This window comes from Onychomys torridus, chromosome 1, assembly GCF_903995425.1.
Source record: "Onychomys torridus chromosome 1, mOncTor1.1, whole genome shotgun sequence".
NCBI lineage: Eukaryota > Metazoa > Chordata > Mammalia > Rodentia > Cricetidae > Onychomys > Onychomys torridus.
In genome coordinates, this window is record NC_050443.1 from 84255397 (window position 1) to 84271124 (window position 15728).

The window sequence follows — 15728 nt, forward strand, 5'->3', positions numbered from 1 at the left end:
CATTTTACATACCAACCACAGTTTCCCCTCTGTTGCACAAAATCTAATAGGTCTTATTAAAGAAAAAAACAAAACCCAGAGTCAGATATCGGGGTAAATGCTGATAGAGACACAAAGGAACAAGCCTCTGCCGTGTCTCACCTCACCAACTCCATGAATCCTCTGACGTATTGCTTCTGAGTCCTCAGTCCAAAAAGTCTTAGTGTCTGTCGCCTCACACCTTTCTCCACAAAGCCATATCACTTCTTTCCTAGTGCTGGAATTAAAGGTGTGTGTGTTTCCCAAATACTGGTAGCAAAGACAAGAGATCTCAAGTGCTGAGATTAAAGGCATATATATGATTCCCAAATACTAGGATTCAAGGTGTGTGCCACCACTACCTGGCTCTGTTTCTCTCCTAGACTGAATCAATCTCATGTAGTCCACAGTGGCTTTGAACTCACAGAGATCCAGATGGATCTCTGTATCCTGACTGCTAGGATTAAAAGTGTGTGCGACCTCTGTCTGGCATCTATGTTTAATCTAGTGGCTTGTTCTGTTCTTTGATCTCCAGGCAAATTTTATTAGGGTACACAATATATCACCATACCCCTCCCTCCCCTTCTCCTGTTCCCCCCACCTCTCTCCTATCTCTCCCCTCAACCACTCCTCATAGGGGATAAGGCCTCCCTTGGGGAGTAAATACAGGCTGGCATACCAAGTTGGCGCAAGACCAAGTCCCTCCCCACTGCATCAAGGCTGAAAGGTATCCCATCATAGGAGATGGGCTCCAAAAAGCCAGTTCATGTAACCAGGATAAATCCTGGTCCCACTGCCAAGGGCCCCACAAACAGATCAAGCCACACAACTGTCACCCACATTCAGAGGGCCTAGTTTGGTCCCATGCTGGTTCGCCAGTTGTGAGTCCAGAGTCCCTGAGCTCCCACTAGCTCAGGTCAACTGTCTCTGGTTTTCCCCATCACGATCTTGACACCTCCCCCACCCCTACCCCCTGCTCCCATAATCCATCCTCCCTCTCTTCAGCTGAACTCTAGGAGCTCAGCCCAGGGCTTGGCTGTGGGTCTCTGCATCTGCTTCCATTAGGTACTGCATGTAGGTTCTATGATAATAATGATGGTAGTCACCAATCTGATTACAGGGGAATGCTAGTTCAGGCACCCTCTCTGCTATTGCTAGGAATCTTAGCTGGGGTCATCCTTGTGGGTTCCTGGGGATTTCCCTAGCACCGGGTTTCTCCATAACCCCATAATGGCTCCTTCTATCAAGATATCCCTTTCATCAGCCATATCAATCCCTCATGATCCCATTCCCCATCCTTTCCCCTCTATCCCCTCCTATTTTACCCAGGAGATCTTAGTTATTTCCCCTTCCTGGATGATCCATGTGTGTCCCTCTCAGAGTCCTCCTTTGTAGCAGGAATCTTAAAGAGTTCTTATTAATAAAATCAAACCTGAGGACAGTTGTTGGAGTGAATGCTGGAAGATCAGAGAAGCAGAACAAGCCACAGCTTCTTCACATCGCCAGTTCCTTAGCTGGTCTTGTTTCCTCAGACTGCAAGCTTCTGAATCCTCATTCCAATGGCTCTCAGCTGAACTAAAAGCTTAACCAGCCAAATGCTTCTTGTTTCTGGTCTTCACGCCTTATATATCTTTCTCTTTCTGCCATCACTCCCTGGGATTAAAGGATCACTTTCTGGGATTAAAGGCGTGAGTCACTATGCTTAACTATAACCTTGAACAGATGGAAATCTGCCTCTAGAATGCTAGGATTAAAGGTGTGAGTGCCACCATTTTCTAGCCTCTGTATCTAGTGGCTGTCTGTTCTCTGACCCCAGATAAAATTAGGGTGCACAATGTTTTAGGGAACACAATACCACCATCTTTCCCCTTTTTTGTCTAAAATTAAAAAAATATTATAACTAATACAAGAAAAACTATCCAATAACTATATACAATATATACAGTCAAAAATTACATGAACGATGTCTAGTCCATTAACATTTGACAGATTCAGATAAAAAAATTCCATTATATATAACAATGTCCAGTCTAGTAACATTTGATAAACTCAGTCCAAATATTTTCATTACTTATCCTATGTAAAACAAATAGTCCCATTTTAAATGTAGATTCAATAATTGACATTTTATCTTATCATATCCATATTCTTTTTTCTTTTCATAATAGATTCAGTTGTCCACCTTTTGTCATTTTTATATCCCCCCTTTTTCTTTTTACAGTTGATTCAGTGATCTACCCATTTATCCTATTATTCTTTATCTTTTTTCTTAGTAGATTCATATCTACCTCATATCTATATTCTTCTTTCTGTTTTTAAACAAAACTCTGAATCTAATCTCCTAGTTCAGCTTTTTTCTTGAACATTAACAATTAACAACTTGTAACCAACCATTGTAAACAATGACAATATCCATAACTCATTAAACAACCAAAAACCTCCCACCCCACCTCTTGGGAATGTGAGCGTTGTTTACTTAAAATTACTTCTTGCTTTTTCTGGGGGTGAAGACATCTTTAGGGGTTCCTGAAAAGAAAATTTCTTGGGTTAATTGTCAAGTCCTGTATCATTTGTCCAGTTTCTGCATAATGGGGAAGTGCAGAGCTTGTCACAAGTCCTTATTTGAGTAGTCTGTCAGGCTGGATCATCTCAGCTAGCCATCTCAAAATTGTCCTAAGCAGTTTGTAGTCCAAAGTGAATCTTTTGGTGGTGTTAATCAGCTTAATGGCTTTACCACAGTCCGTGTGGAATCATTGTTGTGGGATCCTGTCATCTTTTTGAAGATTTCAAGGTCACTGTTAGGCATGGTCATGGTTCCCTGCAGACTTTTTTTTTTTTTTTTTTTTTTTTTTTTTGCCTCCTCTGTGGTTTGGAATAATCACAGTCTGATAAATGTCTGTCTCTTGGAACCATGAGTGTTCTTCCCTAGAAGAGAAAAATCTTCACAGCAATTTCTCCTCCCCACCATTTGTCTTGCCAAACATTTCCAAACTGACCTTCGCCGATGCTTTCTTGTAACACGATGGTCCGGGCAATTCTCTGAACAAGCAGCATCACCGCAGTCACCAACACGATGAGAAGGAGCCTGCAACTCGAAGCAGCAGCCGCTGCCTTCACAGTCCCACCGCCACTGTTTGTGGCCAGGTCCCAGGCCACAACTTCTTAGCAAGCCTCCTAGGTCAGCTTCAAACTCTGGAATCTCTTGCCTCTGCTTCCTTAATCAAATCCTACCGGCATGTGCCACCACAACTGGCTGAGGATAGCTCAGATCTGACCTGGGGCCCATAAGGCCATAGGCAAGCAGCTTTTTCATGAATTCGTACCACGAACGTTGGGCGCCAGATGTAGCTAGAGAGTTTCTCTCCAGCTCCTGCCAAGCCCCAGCAGTCCTGCAGCCCACTAATAAACACACAGAGATTTATATTACTTATAAACCATATGGCCATGGCAGGCTTCTTGCTATCTGTTCTTATATCTTAAATTAACCCATTTCTATTAATCTATTCCTTGCCACATGACTCGTGGCTTACTGGTATCTTACATCATGCTTCTCCCATGGCAGCTGGCAGTACAATCAATCAAGACCATGATATTAGAGAATGTGCAGAAGTGTAAGATGAGAAGAAATGGGGGCCTGAAAGCTTTTATTAAGGAAATAGTTTAGGGATTTCTAAAGAAGAGACAGAGAGACCCAATGTCATGAAGGCCAGGGGAGGAAAAAGCTTCCAGGCAGGGACAGTGCTCTCTGACAATTGTTGCTAAGAAGTCAGGAAGAGAAGAGATGTAGCAGAACAATTACACAAGCTTTGGAGTTACTTGTATGGCAATAAGAAGGCAGGGAAAGCAATCCCCTCACACATACACTTAAGGTTTCTACTACTGGATGCGTAAGTCACAGACTCAGAGCAAAAGCTCTGTCTATGGCCTACTGTGAGTTTGACTAGGTCACCCTATCGTGCTCATGATATCTCTATGGGGGTGGTTTAAAGACCAGGGAATGGAGCTGCAAGGTCTGGACCTCTGTTCACAGAATATTGGTATGTATCAAAGCCAGCTCGATCAAGTCAAGCAACTATACAAGCAGAAGATGGCAGAATGTCAACACCAGGAGAGCCTCATTGAGAATCTGGTTAGGCAGCAATGTACACTACAGGCTCAACAGGAGGCTTTCCTGGAACAGGTAGGCTCTTCCTGCTACCATCTCTGCTGGGGAGAGGACAACCACTCATAGGGTACTCAGTGGACAGAATGGGGTGACTAATAGGGCTCTTGGCATGGAGGCCAAGGTTACGGGGTGGCTTGGAAATGGACCCTCAGGAGGAACCTTAAGAGAGATGAGTCCTCTTGGAAGCATCTCGAAGAATGAGCAGAACATCGCAGGATCTCTACAGCATGCATCTGTCTTCATTTAGATGGGCAAGGCATTTCTAGGTCCTTTGAGCAAGCTGCAGGTGGCTGACTTTGAGGAGATAAGAAGCTATCGAGCCCCACCAGAATCTGTAGTCCAGGTGGCGGATGCATTGTGTGACCTGTTTCACCATGAGACAGGCTGGGCCAATGCCAAGCAGCTGTTATGTACTGAGGATTTTTATCAGGTAGGAAAAATAAGGTACCATAAAAGGAGAGGGGTCACATAAAGGAAGAATTGGGCAAGATTAGCCTTTTGAGTCAAGGTAAAGAGCACCTATGTCTTCTCTTCTCCCCTTAACACATGCCCTCCCAGGAACTGGTATTCTTCCCCAAGGAGAAGCTGACTGACTCAGAACTGATGAAGTTAAACCAAGCTCTGAAAGCTCCAGGTATGCGTGATGCAGCCCTGAGGTCAGTAAGCATCCCTGCAGCAAACCTGGCAGTCTGGCTCTCGGCTGTTCTGCGCTATGGCATGGCACAGCGCCGAGGATTGCCCACTGGCCTACTACTGCGGCAGGTGGAGGCAACACTGGCTCGGGAGCAGGCCCGCCTAGGCCAGTTCCAGTTTGAGGCCCATGATCTGCTACAGCAAACTTTGTCTCTGACTAAGAAGCTAGAAGATGCCCATGCTTTTTATAGCCTCATCATGGAGACCCTCAATCAGGCACAATGTGGAAAGTATCACAAATGGCCCATGAAATCTGCACTGCTCACACCCATGCACATGTGGACCCAACAGCTTCAGGTAACAAGCCCTTCCCAGATGTGTCTCTCCCAGTTCATTTTACATCCCCCACCATGTGCCTTGCTTCCTCTGTCCTTCCATGCCTTCTCCATATTTTCCTCTACATATTGCCTTGTTCCTCTTGGGTAACCTTCTGTCCACCCTTCCACATACCTCTCTACCTCACTGACTATGCATGCTTTGGTTCCCTCTCCACACCAGAAGTTGAAGGATCATTGCAAGACTGTGTTTGGAGATGCCCTCTTGTGCTCAGCTGCCATTGTCTACCTGGGTCCCTTCCCACCACAGCGGCGCCAAGAACTGTTGGAAAAGTGGCTGTCTCTGTGTCAGGGCTTTGAGGAAGCACTGGAGCCAGATGATGTGGCACAGGCACTGAAGCAGAAACCTGCTAGGGTGCCACCAAAGGATCCTCTTGTGCCCACATGTACTCCCTTCAGGATTACGAAATTGCTGAGCTGTGAATCTGAACAGCACCAGTGGGATCGAGACCGGAAGCCCCAAGCAAAGTCAGCCCGCTTGTTAGGCCTGCTACTACAAAGCCACATCTACAACAACAGCTGCCGTTGGCCTCTGCTGCTTGACCCCAGCAACCAGGCCCTCATCTGGTTGAATCCACTACCCCTGAAACAGAACAAGTGGTTGGCACCACCTTCCAAAGAGAGCAGAGGTAGGGATGGATAATAGCATTATGCTTCTGGGGTGTCTGAGCACCCCAACACTCTCAGCTTCCTATGGTCTGCCTTTTCATGGTGGAGATACTGAGTTTTTGTGGCTAACACATACTCTATTTTACCAGCCTGAACTATATTAATAAATTTGTTCTCATTTACTGTTTTTGTCTGATTGGTTTTAGCTCATGTTACAATGGCCCTGATTTCCCACTTCTCTGCTGTACTCAACAACATGGGAAATCTTGCTAACAAATAAAGCTTACAATTTGGGGTAATATTTATTACCCAGATTCATGCAACATTGAGAAATTCTTGGAAAATATTTTTATTGGCTATGTTTGAATCAGGGATCCATCTGAATAGAGTTCCTAGGAGAAGGAAATTAATCCATTTGTAAAAGAAAGATTTGGGGAGTTGAATAGATGAGAGGAAAATTATTGCCTTATATGAACAGAGGTCTTTATAGAAATAATGAACTTCAGGACCTTGAAATGAGATCATTCTGCTCCTTAAATGAGTGAGGCCTAAGTCCTGTGACAGTCATCTTTTAAGAGACAGAGGACACATACACAGTCAGGAAGACCATATGAAGGAGGCAGAGTTATGGAGCCACAGCTGAGGAATACCTAAAATTGCACTCACCAGAGGATGGAAATGGCAAAGACAGATCCCCTCATGAGCCTTTGGAGGGGATAAAGCTTTGCTGGCACTTTGATTTCAGACATCTGGCCTCCACAATGGAGAGAATAGTAGTCTAGGCCACTAAGTTTGTGGGAACTTGCTATGGTCATCCCAGAAACTAATCCATACATCATAGTTGCAAGATGTCTACCACTCTGGTATCATGTCAAAGTTACTGCTGGCAATCTATGTCTCCTCTGTCAGGAGTGCTGGGCAGAATTTTGGTCCCCATGATTTTCTTTTTTCAAATGCTAGGAAAGCATTGTCTTACCAAGCTACTTTTGCAGCCCTGACCTTTGCCTTCTGGTATGACTCCTATAATATTCTGGATAATAAAATTTCAGATGCACCAAGTTACTAATCAATGTGCCTTAAGAGAGCTATCATTCTGAATTATCTTGGCAAAGCTCAAGCTAATCATGAGCCCTTCAGAGCAGAAAGGAGAAAAGAAAACACAGAGATTAGAAGGTCAGGGACATTCAACAGACAGTTGCTGGCTTGGAGATGCATGGGGCTTACAGATCAGCTGTAGGAAAGAAATAGATCCTGTGAAAACCCATAAGAGCCAGGCTCAGTGGTACACACCTATGGGCTCAGGTAATAAGACACAGCATGAGGATGGCTTGAGCCCAACAGTTTGGGGACAGTTTGGGAAACACAATGAGATCCTATCTTAAAAAAAAAAAAAAAAAAAAAAAAACAACCAAACAACAAATAATCTACTAAACCTGAAGGGTCTCCAGCCCTAGATAAGAAGACCTTCATCCAAGCCCAGTGTGTGGCTGAGCTGAGAATCTAGCCATGCTGTGCTGGACCACTAGCCTTCAGTACTTAGGGATAATAAATGATGGCTTAAACAGCTGAATTTGCAGTAATTTGTTATAATGAATGCATCAAACTGTAGGCCTGGACAGCATCCACTTGTAAGAGAACCTAGAAAGAAAACAAGTGCTTATCTCTTCTTGCAGGAGAAAAGGGATTGGGATGGTTGTTCCCACACCACCTTTTGTGGTTTCCAGTATCCCAGCCATGACTTTTCTAGTGCAATAGTTTATAGCCCTTCACTTGTAAACCACTTCTTCAGGCAACAACTTCTCTATCAGGGAGGACATTTTTTTTTTAGTTGTTACTGCCAGAATAACTTAAGGGAAGAAATGGAGTCAATTTCAGAGATGACTAGCTCCTTTCTTGGAATTTTAAAGTAATAATGAAAATCAGCATTTATTGTTTGCTGTGTGCTGGTTCATACATCATCACAATTAATATCCAGAGCAACCCTATGGGGTTATCACTAATATCATTTTTTCAGATGGGAAAACTGAGTCATAGATCTTAAGCAGCTTTCTTAAACTGTCTTGCTCTAGCCCTCCACTCATGAACCCTCTCCTGGGTAACCAGAACTTAGAAAACAAGCTTCTCCTCTAAGAAACACTCTTTTGTATCTTTTCATCCCAGCAAAGCACCGTTTGACAAACCAAGACAGTGAGGATGAAACAGAAGATGAAGGTGGTGATGATGATGATGATGATGATGATGATGAAGATAGAAATGAGGCCAATAACCAAACAAAAGAACAGAAAACAGAGGCAAACAAGAGTGAGGAGAAAGAGAAGGAAGAGCAAGAAACAGAGAAAGAAAAGAATGAAACAGAGAGTTCTAACTCAAGTCCATCATCCGAGACTCAGTCTCCACCTATCCTTACTGTGCTCTCAGGTGCTGACCCAGAGTTGGGGCCTCAGCTCCTGGAGGCAGCTGCCAATGGTGAGAACCACAACCCCCATTTTCTTCCCTAATTCTGTGGCCCCCACAATCTTTTCATACCCCAATCTGACCTTAGCTTTGATCCTACACCCTACCATGTTGAAGAATCTAGATTGAGCTCTCTTATCAGCCAAGAGAGAGCTGAAGAGAAGCAGATCTTGTCCAGGGACTGGGTGGCATGGGTGCTGTGAGGGTGGATAGCTGTTCTTACTTCCCCCACAGGCCTGCCTGTGCTCTTGACTCATATGGAGCTGAGCCTAGGGTGCCAAGAACTTCATGGGCTGCTATTGAGGGAGAATCTGAGTCCACCCCGTGTGCAACCTGGCTTCTGTCTCTATCTGAGCACTACCCTTCCTATCCATGCTTTGGAACGAGGTGAGACCAAAGGGTAGGTTACTAGCATAGCTTTGTGGACATACTAGGCCCCCAGAATCATCCCTAAGAGGTCTTCATTCAACTAGGCCCAGAGCAAGCTCAGAACTGAGATGGAGAACCAAATTCTCTGTCTACTCTACCCTTGACTCTGACATGGGTGAGTTTACATTTTCCATGTGACCCCAAGTACTAGGTCGTAAATTGCTGAAAGGGTTGAATGTTATGGATCTGGGTCTGAACATGGAAATACTAGAAGAACAGATGCTGCACGAAATCCTGTGCAGAGAGCGTCCAGAGCTTGAGACCCGCTGGCAGGACCTCAGAGTCAGAGCAGTGGATACCTATGAAGCTGTGGAGGCTGCTGAGGTACTTGGGGGTCCAGTCTGTGGGGTGGGAAAAACATTGGAAGGGTTTAAGTACAGAGCTGGAGATGATGTTTGGGGACCATCACAAAGGTCCAGATCCATCAAACAGATTATCATATGCAGGAACGGTTGCTGGTGATACTGCAACTTCAGAACCCAAAGCGTAAGAAACCGTCCAAGTTTATGAGAGACATGGTGAGGACTCAGGCAAAGATATGTCAACTGAATGCTCAAAGGGAAGAAATAGAAGAGCAGAAGCTGGAGGAGATGGTACTGTGGGCACCTTACCGGCAGGTAGCTTGTCATGGAATGGCTGTGGTAAAGGCCCTAAGTCCACTAGAGAACCTGCTGCCATTTTTCTTTATGAATTTAGAGAACTGGTTGGCAGTCACCAGGCGGGCTCTAGATAGCATGAAACCACATGATAGTTATCATGGAGAGGACTTGGCCAGCCATATGCTGCAGTTGAAAATACATCTGACTCGCCAGTTGCTGAGCAGCACCTTGGCTGCCCTAGGCTTGACCCAAGCACCTTTGGTGGGTGCCTTGGGTGCTTTGGCCCTGCTGCAAGTGACAAAGAAGACACCAAAGCTAGAGACGTTGGCACTGTGGCCTGGACTGTCAGCCTCTCCCAGCACAGGCTATAACACACAGGTCCATGGTGTGGTTAGGCCAGCCTGGCTAGGCCTAAGAGCCTGGCAAGAATGTGGGGCATTGGAGCTGCTGTCCCCATTTGCTGGGCTTCGTGCATCCCTGGCAAGCCACTCCAGTGTGTGGCAGGATTACTTGTCACTATCATCCACTGTGCTGGGTCCTGCACCTGGTCCTAATTCTGAGCCACTTAGCCTCCTCCAGAAGCTGATTCTGTGGCGTGTACTGAGACCAGATTGCCTGGCAGGTGTCCTAGCAGACCTCACTACTAGCCTACTAGGTCGGCCCCTGGATGAAGACCTGGGTGCCCCTACCATGATCTTTGAGCACAGTCAAGCTACCCAGCCCATCCTGATCGTGCTGCCACCACCTGGCCACCCTACAGCCACCTTGCATCCTGTGACTGTCATCCGGAAACTAGCTGCCAGCCATGAAAAGGTCTGAGCCTAGTCACTTGATCCAGAGTGAGTGGGCTTCTATGGACTGGGATGGAGTGTGGGGGCCTGTCCCAGCACCCTCATGGGTCTTTTTTACACAGGTACATGGGTCTTTTTTACACAGGTACTTTAGGGTTATTGTGGCATAACTCTGAGTCTATCAAGTTACCCTAAGATCACTTTGACTTACTCTGTCACCTTTCTAATGGTTCCTAGACACAGAAGCACCTGCATGTGATAGCACTAGGTTCTGAAGATTGGAATCCTGTCTCAACTATAGTCAACACTCTATGCCAGGCTATGCTCCAGGGGCACTGGCTGGTGCTGGATAATTGTCATTTGATGCCCCATTGGCCAAGAGAACTGCTACAGCCCTTGTTGGGACTGCTGGATGGAGCCAAGGGTAAGTATACTACTTCAGGATGGCTTCGAGGATCCTCCACAACACTTTGTCCTGAGCTTGAATTCTAAGGCTTAATGGCTGATCTCCAAGTGTAAGCCTATCCCTTTGGCCTTGTGTCTGGTTTCTGTTGCTCCAGTCTTGAAGATGACCTGTGGACTTGTGGGTCAGTCTATTTATTACCTGAGGATTTATTCCAGCCCCTTATCTAAACTTAGTGGCCTCAGACTCGGAACTGTTAGCCAAACAAGAAAGCAAGAATGTGTCTACTACTGTCCACAGAGATTTCCGTCTTTGGCTGATTGTATCTAGTGAGGCCAATGCTTCCTTGCCAGGTGAGGAGCATCCCTTTATGAGCTATCAAGTCCTAAGGATGGAGAATGACTGTGCTGTACTGACTCAGGACTCTGCTTCCTCCACAGGGGTGCTGACCCAGTACTCCATGACTGTTTTCTGGGACCAGTCCTTAGAACTGGGCCGTATCTTGATCGACAGTGTGGATTCCCAGCAAGGACTCTGCAGGCAACCCCTCACCCAGACACTACCTTTGTTCCTCCTGCATGGTCTCCTACTACACAGACAGCTCTATGGGATAAAGCTGCAAGCACACAGGGGGCGCTGGTGAGAGATTCACCAGTCCTATTCAGTCACCCAGCAAACACTGATCCATATGTTTGGATGAGAAAACTGATATTTGAAACCTCCAAAGAGTAAAGGCAAGGGGAAGGCAAGGAAGTCTTCCCCAAGGACTTTGTTTGCAATCTCACTTTGAACTGAGCCTTAAAAGCAAAAGCTAGTTGGACAGAAACAGGGCTTTTTGAAGCAGAGGGAAAGACTTCAGTGTAGTTGAGGTGGTCATGCTGGGGATGGAGTAGAGAAAATTGGAGGTTATCACAAAGGGCTTTTAGGGCCATGGCAAGGGGCCTCAGGTCATTCTGCAGACATCAGGAAGCCCAGAGGAAGGGGGGGGGCTAAAATAGGAGAGGAAACTTGATCCTATCTGTCAAAAGCACCACCCAGGCTGCAATGTGAAGAATAGACAGAGGGGGTAGGCCTGGAGAAAAGAACAGCTTTTAAGGAGGCTCTAAGGAAAAGATCATGATATGGGTGGTAAGGACTAGGGTGGTAGTCAGAATAGAGGTCAAGAGTAAATGTGAGGAATAAGGATGACTCCTAGACTTCTTCTTAGACAACTGCATGGCTAAGAGGTGGAATAGGTTTTATAGGGGGAATGATTATTGTAGTAGAAAGCAAGTTGTATTGAGGTGCAAAGTAGTAATGTCTAGTGAGTCCTCATAAGTCTAGAGAGGTTTATACTGAAGAAAAGATGTGAGAGTCCTCAGTATATTGTTATTAAAACTGTGCTCTCTGTACCCCTACCCAGGAGTCAAGTAACCTTGACCAGTGTTCTTCAGATCCAAGAGCATCTGTGGGCCAGTCTCAGTAACCCCAGTGCTGCCTTGCTAGATCTGGCTGGTGAGGTTCTCCTCCTGTCCTCCATATGGTGATTGGCCCCCAGAAGACCTGGAAAAGGGTGGTTTGGAAGTCTGAAGGCCAGCACACATGTGATAGATAAACACACAATTTTGTTTTGAGAGGTGGTGGAAACTGGAAGAACTGAAGTTCTGATTTTATCCGCAGGTTCAGTTTTCTATGGAGGTTCTTTGGGGGACCCGGAGGACAGAGAGGCCCTGATTAGCCTGACACAAGCCTGCCTGAACCCCAGGAGCGTGAGCTGGGTCCAGCCACACACACCTCAGCATCTGCTGGCCATTCTGATGCCTAGCCCAGGTAAGCTTCAGGCAAATGTCCACCCTGGGATGGGGGAAAGTGCACTGTACTGCAGTCCTTACAGGAGTGTGGATAATATCTGTACCAACGAAGGTTTGAGAGGGCAATGTTGGTAATTATTGGGTCAGAGGAAGGCCTACTTCCTTGGCTCTGGTGGGGACAATCTATTTTGTTTCTCACCTCCAACTCTAGAGCTAGGGAAGCTAGATGCCATGACAGAGTGCAAGGCCCGGATGCACCTACTGCCCACACCAGCTGAACCTCGTGTTTGTGGACTGAATGAAGGGCCCAAGTCCTGGCTGCTGAGACGCCAGAGTCGTGCTCTCCTGAATGCGCTGCAGCAGTGTTCACCCACATGGGTTCCTTCAGCTGGCGGAGGAAGCGCCCAGCGTAAAGAAAGGCGACTTCGGCAACGCCTGGTGCAGGCCAAGAAGAGGCTGGTGGCACTTCAGGCTTTGCTAACCAACCGTACTCGATCAGGCCAGTGTGTCACCCCCTGGGCGGTGCTAGGGCCCACTGCCCACCGGCCTCTGGAGGGCTTCTTAGAGACGGAGGTGCTGGAACTGAGGCAGCTGGTGAGCATACTGCAGCGTGACCTTGACTGCTTATTGCAGCAGCTGAAGGGTGAGACCCCATGCACATCCAGCCGCTGTGCAGCAGTGGCCCATGCTCTTTGGGCTGGACGCCTACCTCGGCCTTGGAGACCTCATGCGCCTGCTGGGCCACAGCTGCCCTGGCAATGGCTGCGACAACTGTCCCGCCGTGGGCACCTGTTGATTCGCTACCTGGACAGTGACACGAGCGAAAATACCAATGAGCCAGAGCGCGTATTTCACCTGTCGGCTTTTCGCCACCCTCGTCGTCTATTGCTGGCACTGCGTTGGGAGGCTGTCCTGGAGGCCTCGGAGACCAGTCCCAATCTTCCTGGTAACCAAGGCTCTAGCTCTGGCCATCTCCCACCTAAACGTCAGGAGCTGAACAACCACCCACTGCATATCCGGGTATCTTGACACCACCCTTTCTGTTCCCCGTTCCACCTCCTCTAAGTATGTGATTATACCCCACCCTGTTGACCCTAACTCTGATCTGACTCTCATCTTCATAGCTTTGCCTAACTGTTTTCTGGAACCCCCCCCCCCCCAGGTCGAGAATGGCCCAAATCCCAAAGTTCCTGAGATGGGGCTGCTGCTGATTGGGTTACAGCTCCAGCATGCAGAGTGGGACCAGATGGATGGGGCCTTGCAGGACAGCTTTTCCAGTCAACCCAGCCCTCTGCCTCCTGTCAGCGTCAGCACACAAGCCCTTGGGGCCAAGGCTGCACCAGTCTCAGCTGGCCTGGGTGTGTACTCCTGTCCTGTATACATGACTGGACCTCTTGGCACCACCAAGCTGCACAGCAAGAACATCCTGATGCACCTGCCACTACCCACAAAGCTCAGCCCTGACACCTGTATCCAACGGAGAGTCCATGTGTGCAGCCCAACCTTATCCTGAGCCCCCACCAAAATAAAGCTGTAGTGGTGTCAGGAATGACTTCTGGGATTTGGAAGAAGAGTGTAGTATGCACAGAGTACACAATGTAGCACATGGAGGGAAAAGGACGCTATTGATAGAGGAAGAAGGGGGACATGTGCAAAACAGGAGGGGCAAAGGTTGTGGGTACTCTCTGAGTACAGGGGCCTGCTTTTAGTGGTGTTTACAAGGGGGTAGGGAAACCTAGCAATAGCTAACACAGAATTCTGACTCCTTGCTCAGCTTTCTACTGTGGTCTCAGCACTTGCATTAAATATCTAGTGGGTAGTTTTAAATGGAGAACATTATTTGAAAGTTGCTTAAGGCATTTAGCAGCATTATTGGAATGTCCCACTTCTGCCTTCCCACATTCTCCAAATGAGTCATATACCCAAAACAAAGGCCAACTCATGACCCCTCACTCATTCAATAATAATCAACTGAGCAAGCACTTCTCCGTATGAAGTGTTCTTTCAGGCACCAATGAGGCTGTTCAGGGTAAAACTCCTGCTTTCCTTGGGATCTATTTCCTGTCCCATGTTAGTTCTAGGAACATGTTATACCCTTCAAAAGCACACACCCCAGGTGCCTCCTTCTAGGCCATTCTTTTTAATGGTCCATTTATCCATTGTTGAAATTAGCACCTTCATTATCCAGTCAGCTTCTCATAGTGCCACGAGGATTGGACTAAGCCTTCTGTGCATACACCCATTTGGGGGATACATCATATCTAAACTTCACCACTCCACAACAGGATCTCAAAAGGTCATGTTATTCTTATAAGGCCAAATGCATATTACCACACCCTTTCATTTTGAGACAGGTTCTTGCTGTGTTCCCAGTTGGCCTAAGCTTGTAATGCACCTGACTCAGCTCCCCACATGCTGAAATTAGAGGCCCAAACCACAATATCCAGCTAAAATGCATTTCTCAAAAATCCACATTCAATTTCCTCAGACCTAAACTCTTAACTATAAACCCCCATAAAACCCAAGAAATATTCTAAAATATGACACACAAACATTTCCATTCTAAGAGGGTGGAATAGATAGACACCAAAGAAAGGTTGGACCAGAGTAAGAGTAAAACCTAACGGGACAAACATTTAGTCCTACAGCCCATTCCCAAAAGTACCCTGGATATGTGGCGATGTGATATGAGCTCAAATGTGCATGGATCCATCCCCACCACTAAAGCCTTACCATTTGCAGCCCACGTGACTTCTCTAGACCTTGCTCCACTCACTGAGGCTTTCCATGGCAGATGCTCTATGTCTATGGCCTCTCTTTCTGGAGTGTCCTCTGCAGCTCCACTCACTATTACAACTTCACACATTGTCAGAGATTTCTTGTGGGAATTCTGGTCCTACCATACATACATTGGCCTTTTAGACTCTCCTCTGAAATAGAGAGGGAAAGCCTATAATCCCACAACTCTTACATTCTACATGCTTGAAACTCCAGCATCACATGGGCAATGCCAAGGTCTGCTGCTAGCTCTCTGAATACCTGGATGGATAAAAACGGGGGGGGGGGGGACTTTCCTAAGTGAACAGCTCTCAAAGCAAAGTCTTTTGACTGAATTAAAACCTTTACATCCATGTGCCTACCATGGGTGGCAGCTAGCCGATTCCTGAGAAACCCTCAGGTACTTTTCTGTTGTTCTGATGCCAAATATCTGTTTGGTTTGGGGGTTTATCTTATGTGCATGAGTGTTTTGCCTGCATGTATGTATATATGCACTGTGTGCATGCCTAGTCCTGTGAAGGTCAGAGAAGGTATTCTCTGGAACTGGTGTTATGGAGAGTTATGAGCTACCGTATAGATTCTAAGACTCAAACCCAGGTCATCTGCAATAGCAGTGCTCTTAACCACTGAGCTGCTGCTTGAACTTCTTATGAAACAGGGTTTC

The 15728-nt window shown here is 46.6% G+C and overlaps 1 protein-coding gene across 1 annotated transcript in view; it reads left to right on the forward strand.

The window, feature by feature from the left end:
- Dnhd1 (dynein heavy chain domain 1) overlaps window positions 1-15359 on the forward strand; it is a 77679-nt gene extending 62320 nt beyond the window's left edge. The window contains exons 31-45 of the mRNA XM_036188379.1: window positions 4049-4198; window positions 4431-4613; window positions 4742-5173; window positions 5375-5840; window positions 7981-8286; window positions 8509-8661; window positions 8849-9027; window positions 9150-10115; window positions 10331-10517; window positions 10733-10849; window positions 10937-11135; window positions 11899-11990; window positions 12156-12305; window positions 12498-13306; window positions 13449-15359. Coding sequence (XP_036044272.1) covers window positions 4049-4198; window positions 4431-4613; window positions 4742-5173; window positions 5375-5840; window positions 7981-8286; window positions 8509-8661; window positions 8849-9027; window positions 9150-10115; window positions 10331-10517; window positions 10733-10849; window positions 10937-11135; window positions 11899-11990; window positions 12156-12305; window positions 12498-13306; window positions 13449-13799 — 4740 coding nt within the window. The 3' untranslated portion in view covers window positions 13800-15359. The remainder of the gene's footprint in view (window positions 1-4048; window positions 4199-4430; window positions 4614-4741; window positions 5174-5374; window positions 5841-7980; window positions 8287-8508; window positions 8662-8848; window positions 9028-9149; window positions 10116-10330; window positions 10518-10732; window positions 10850-10936; window positions 11136-11898; window positions 11991-12155; window positions 12306-12497; window positions 13307-13448) is intronic.
- Window positions 15360-15728: the final 369 nt, after the last annotated feature.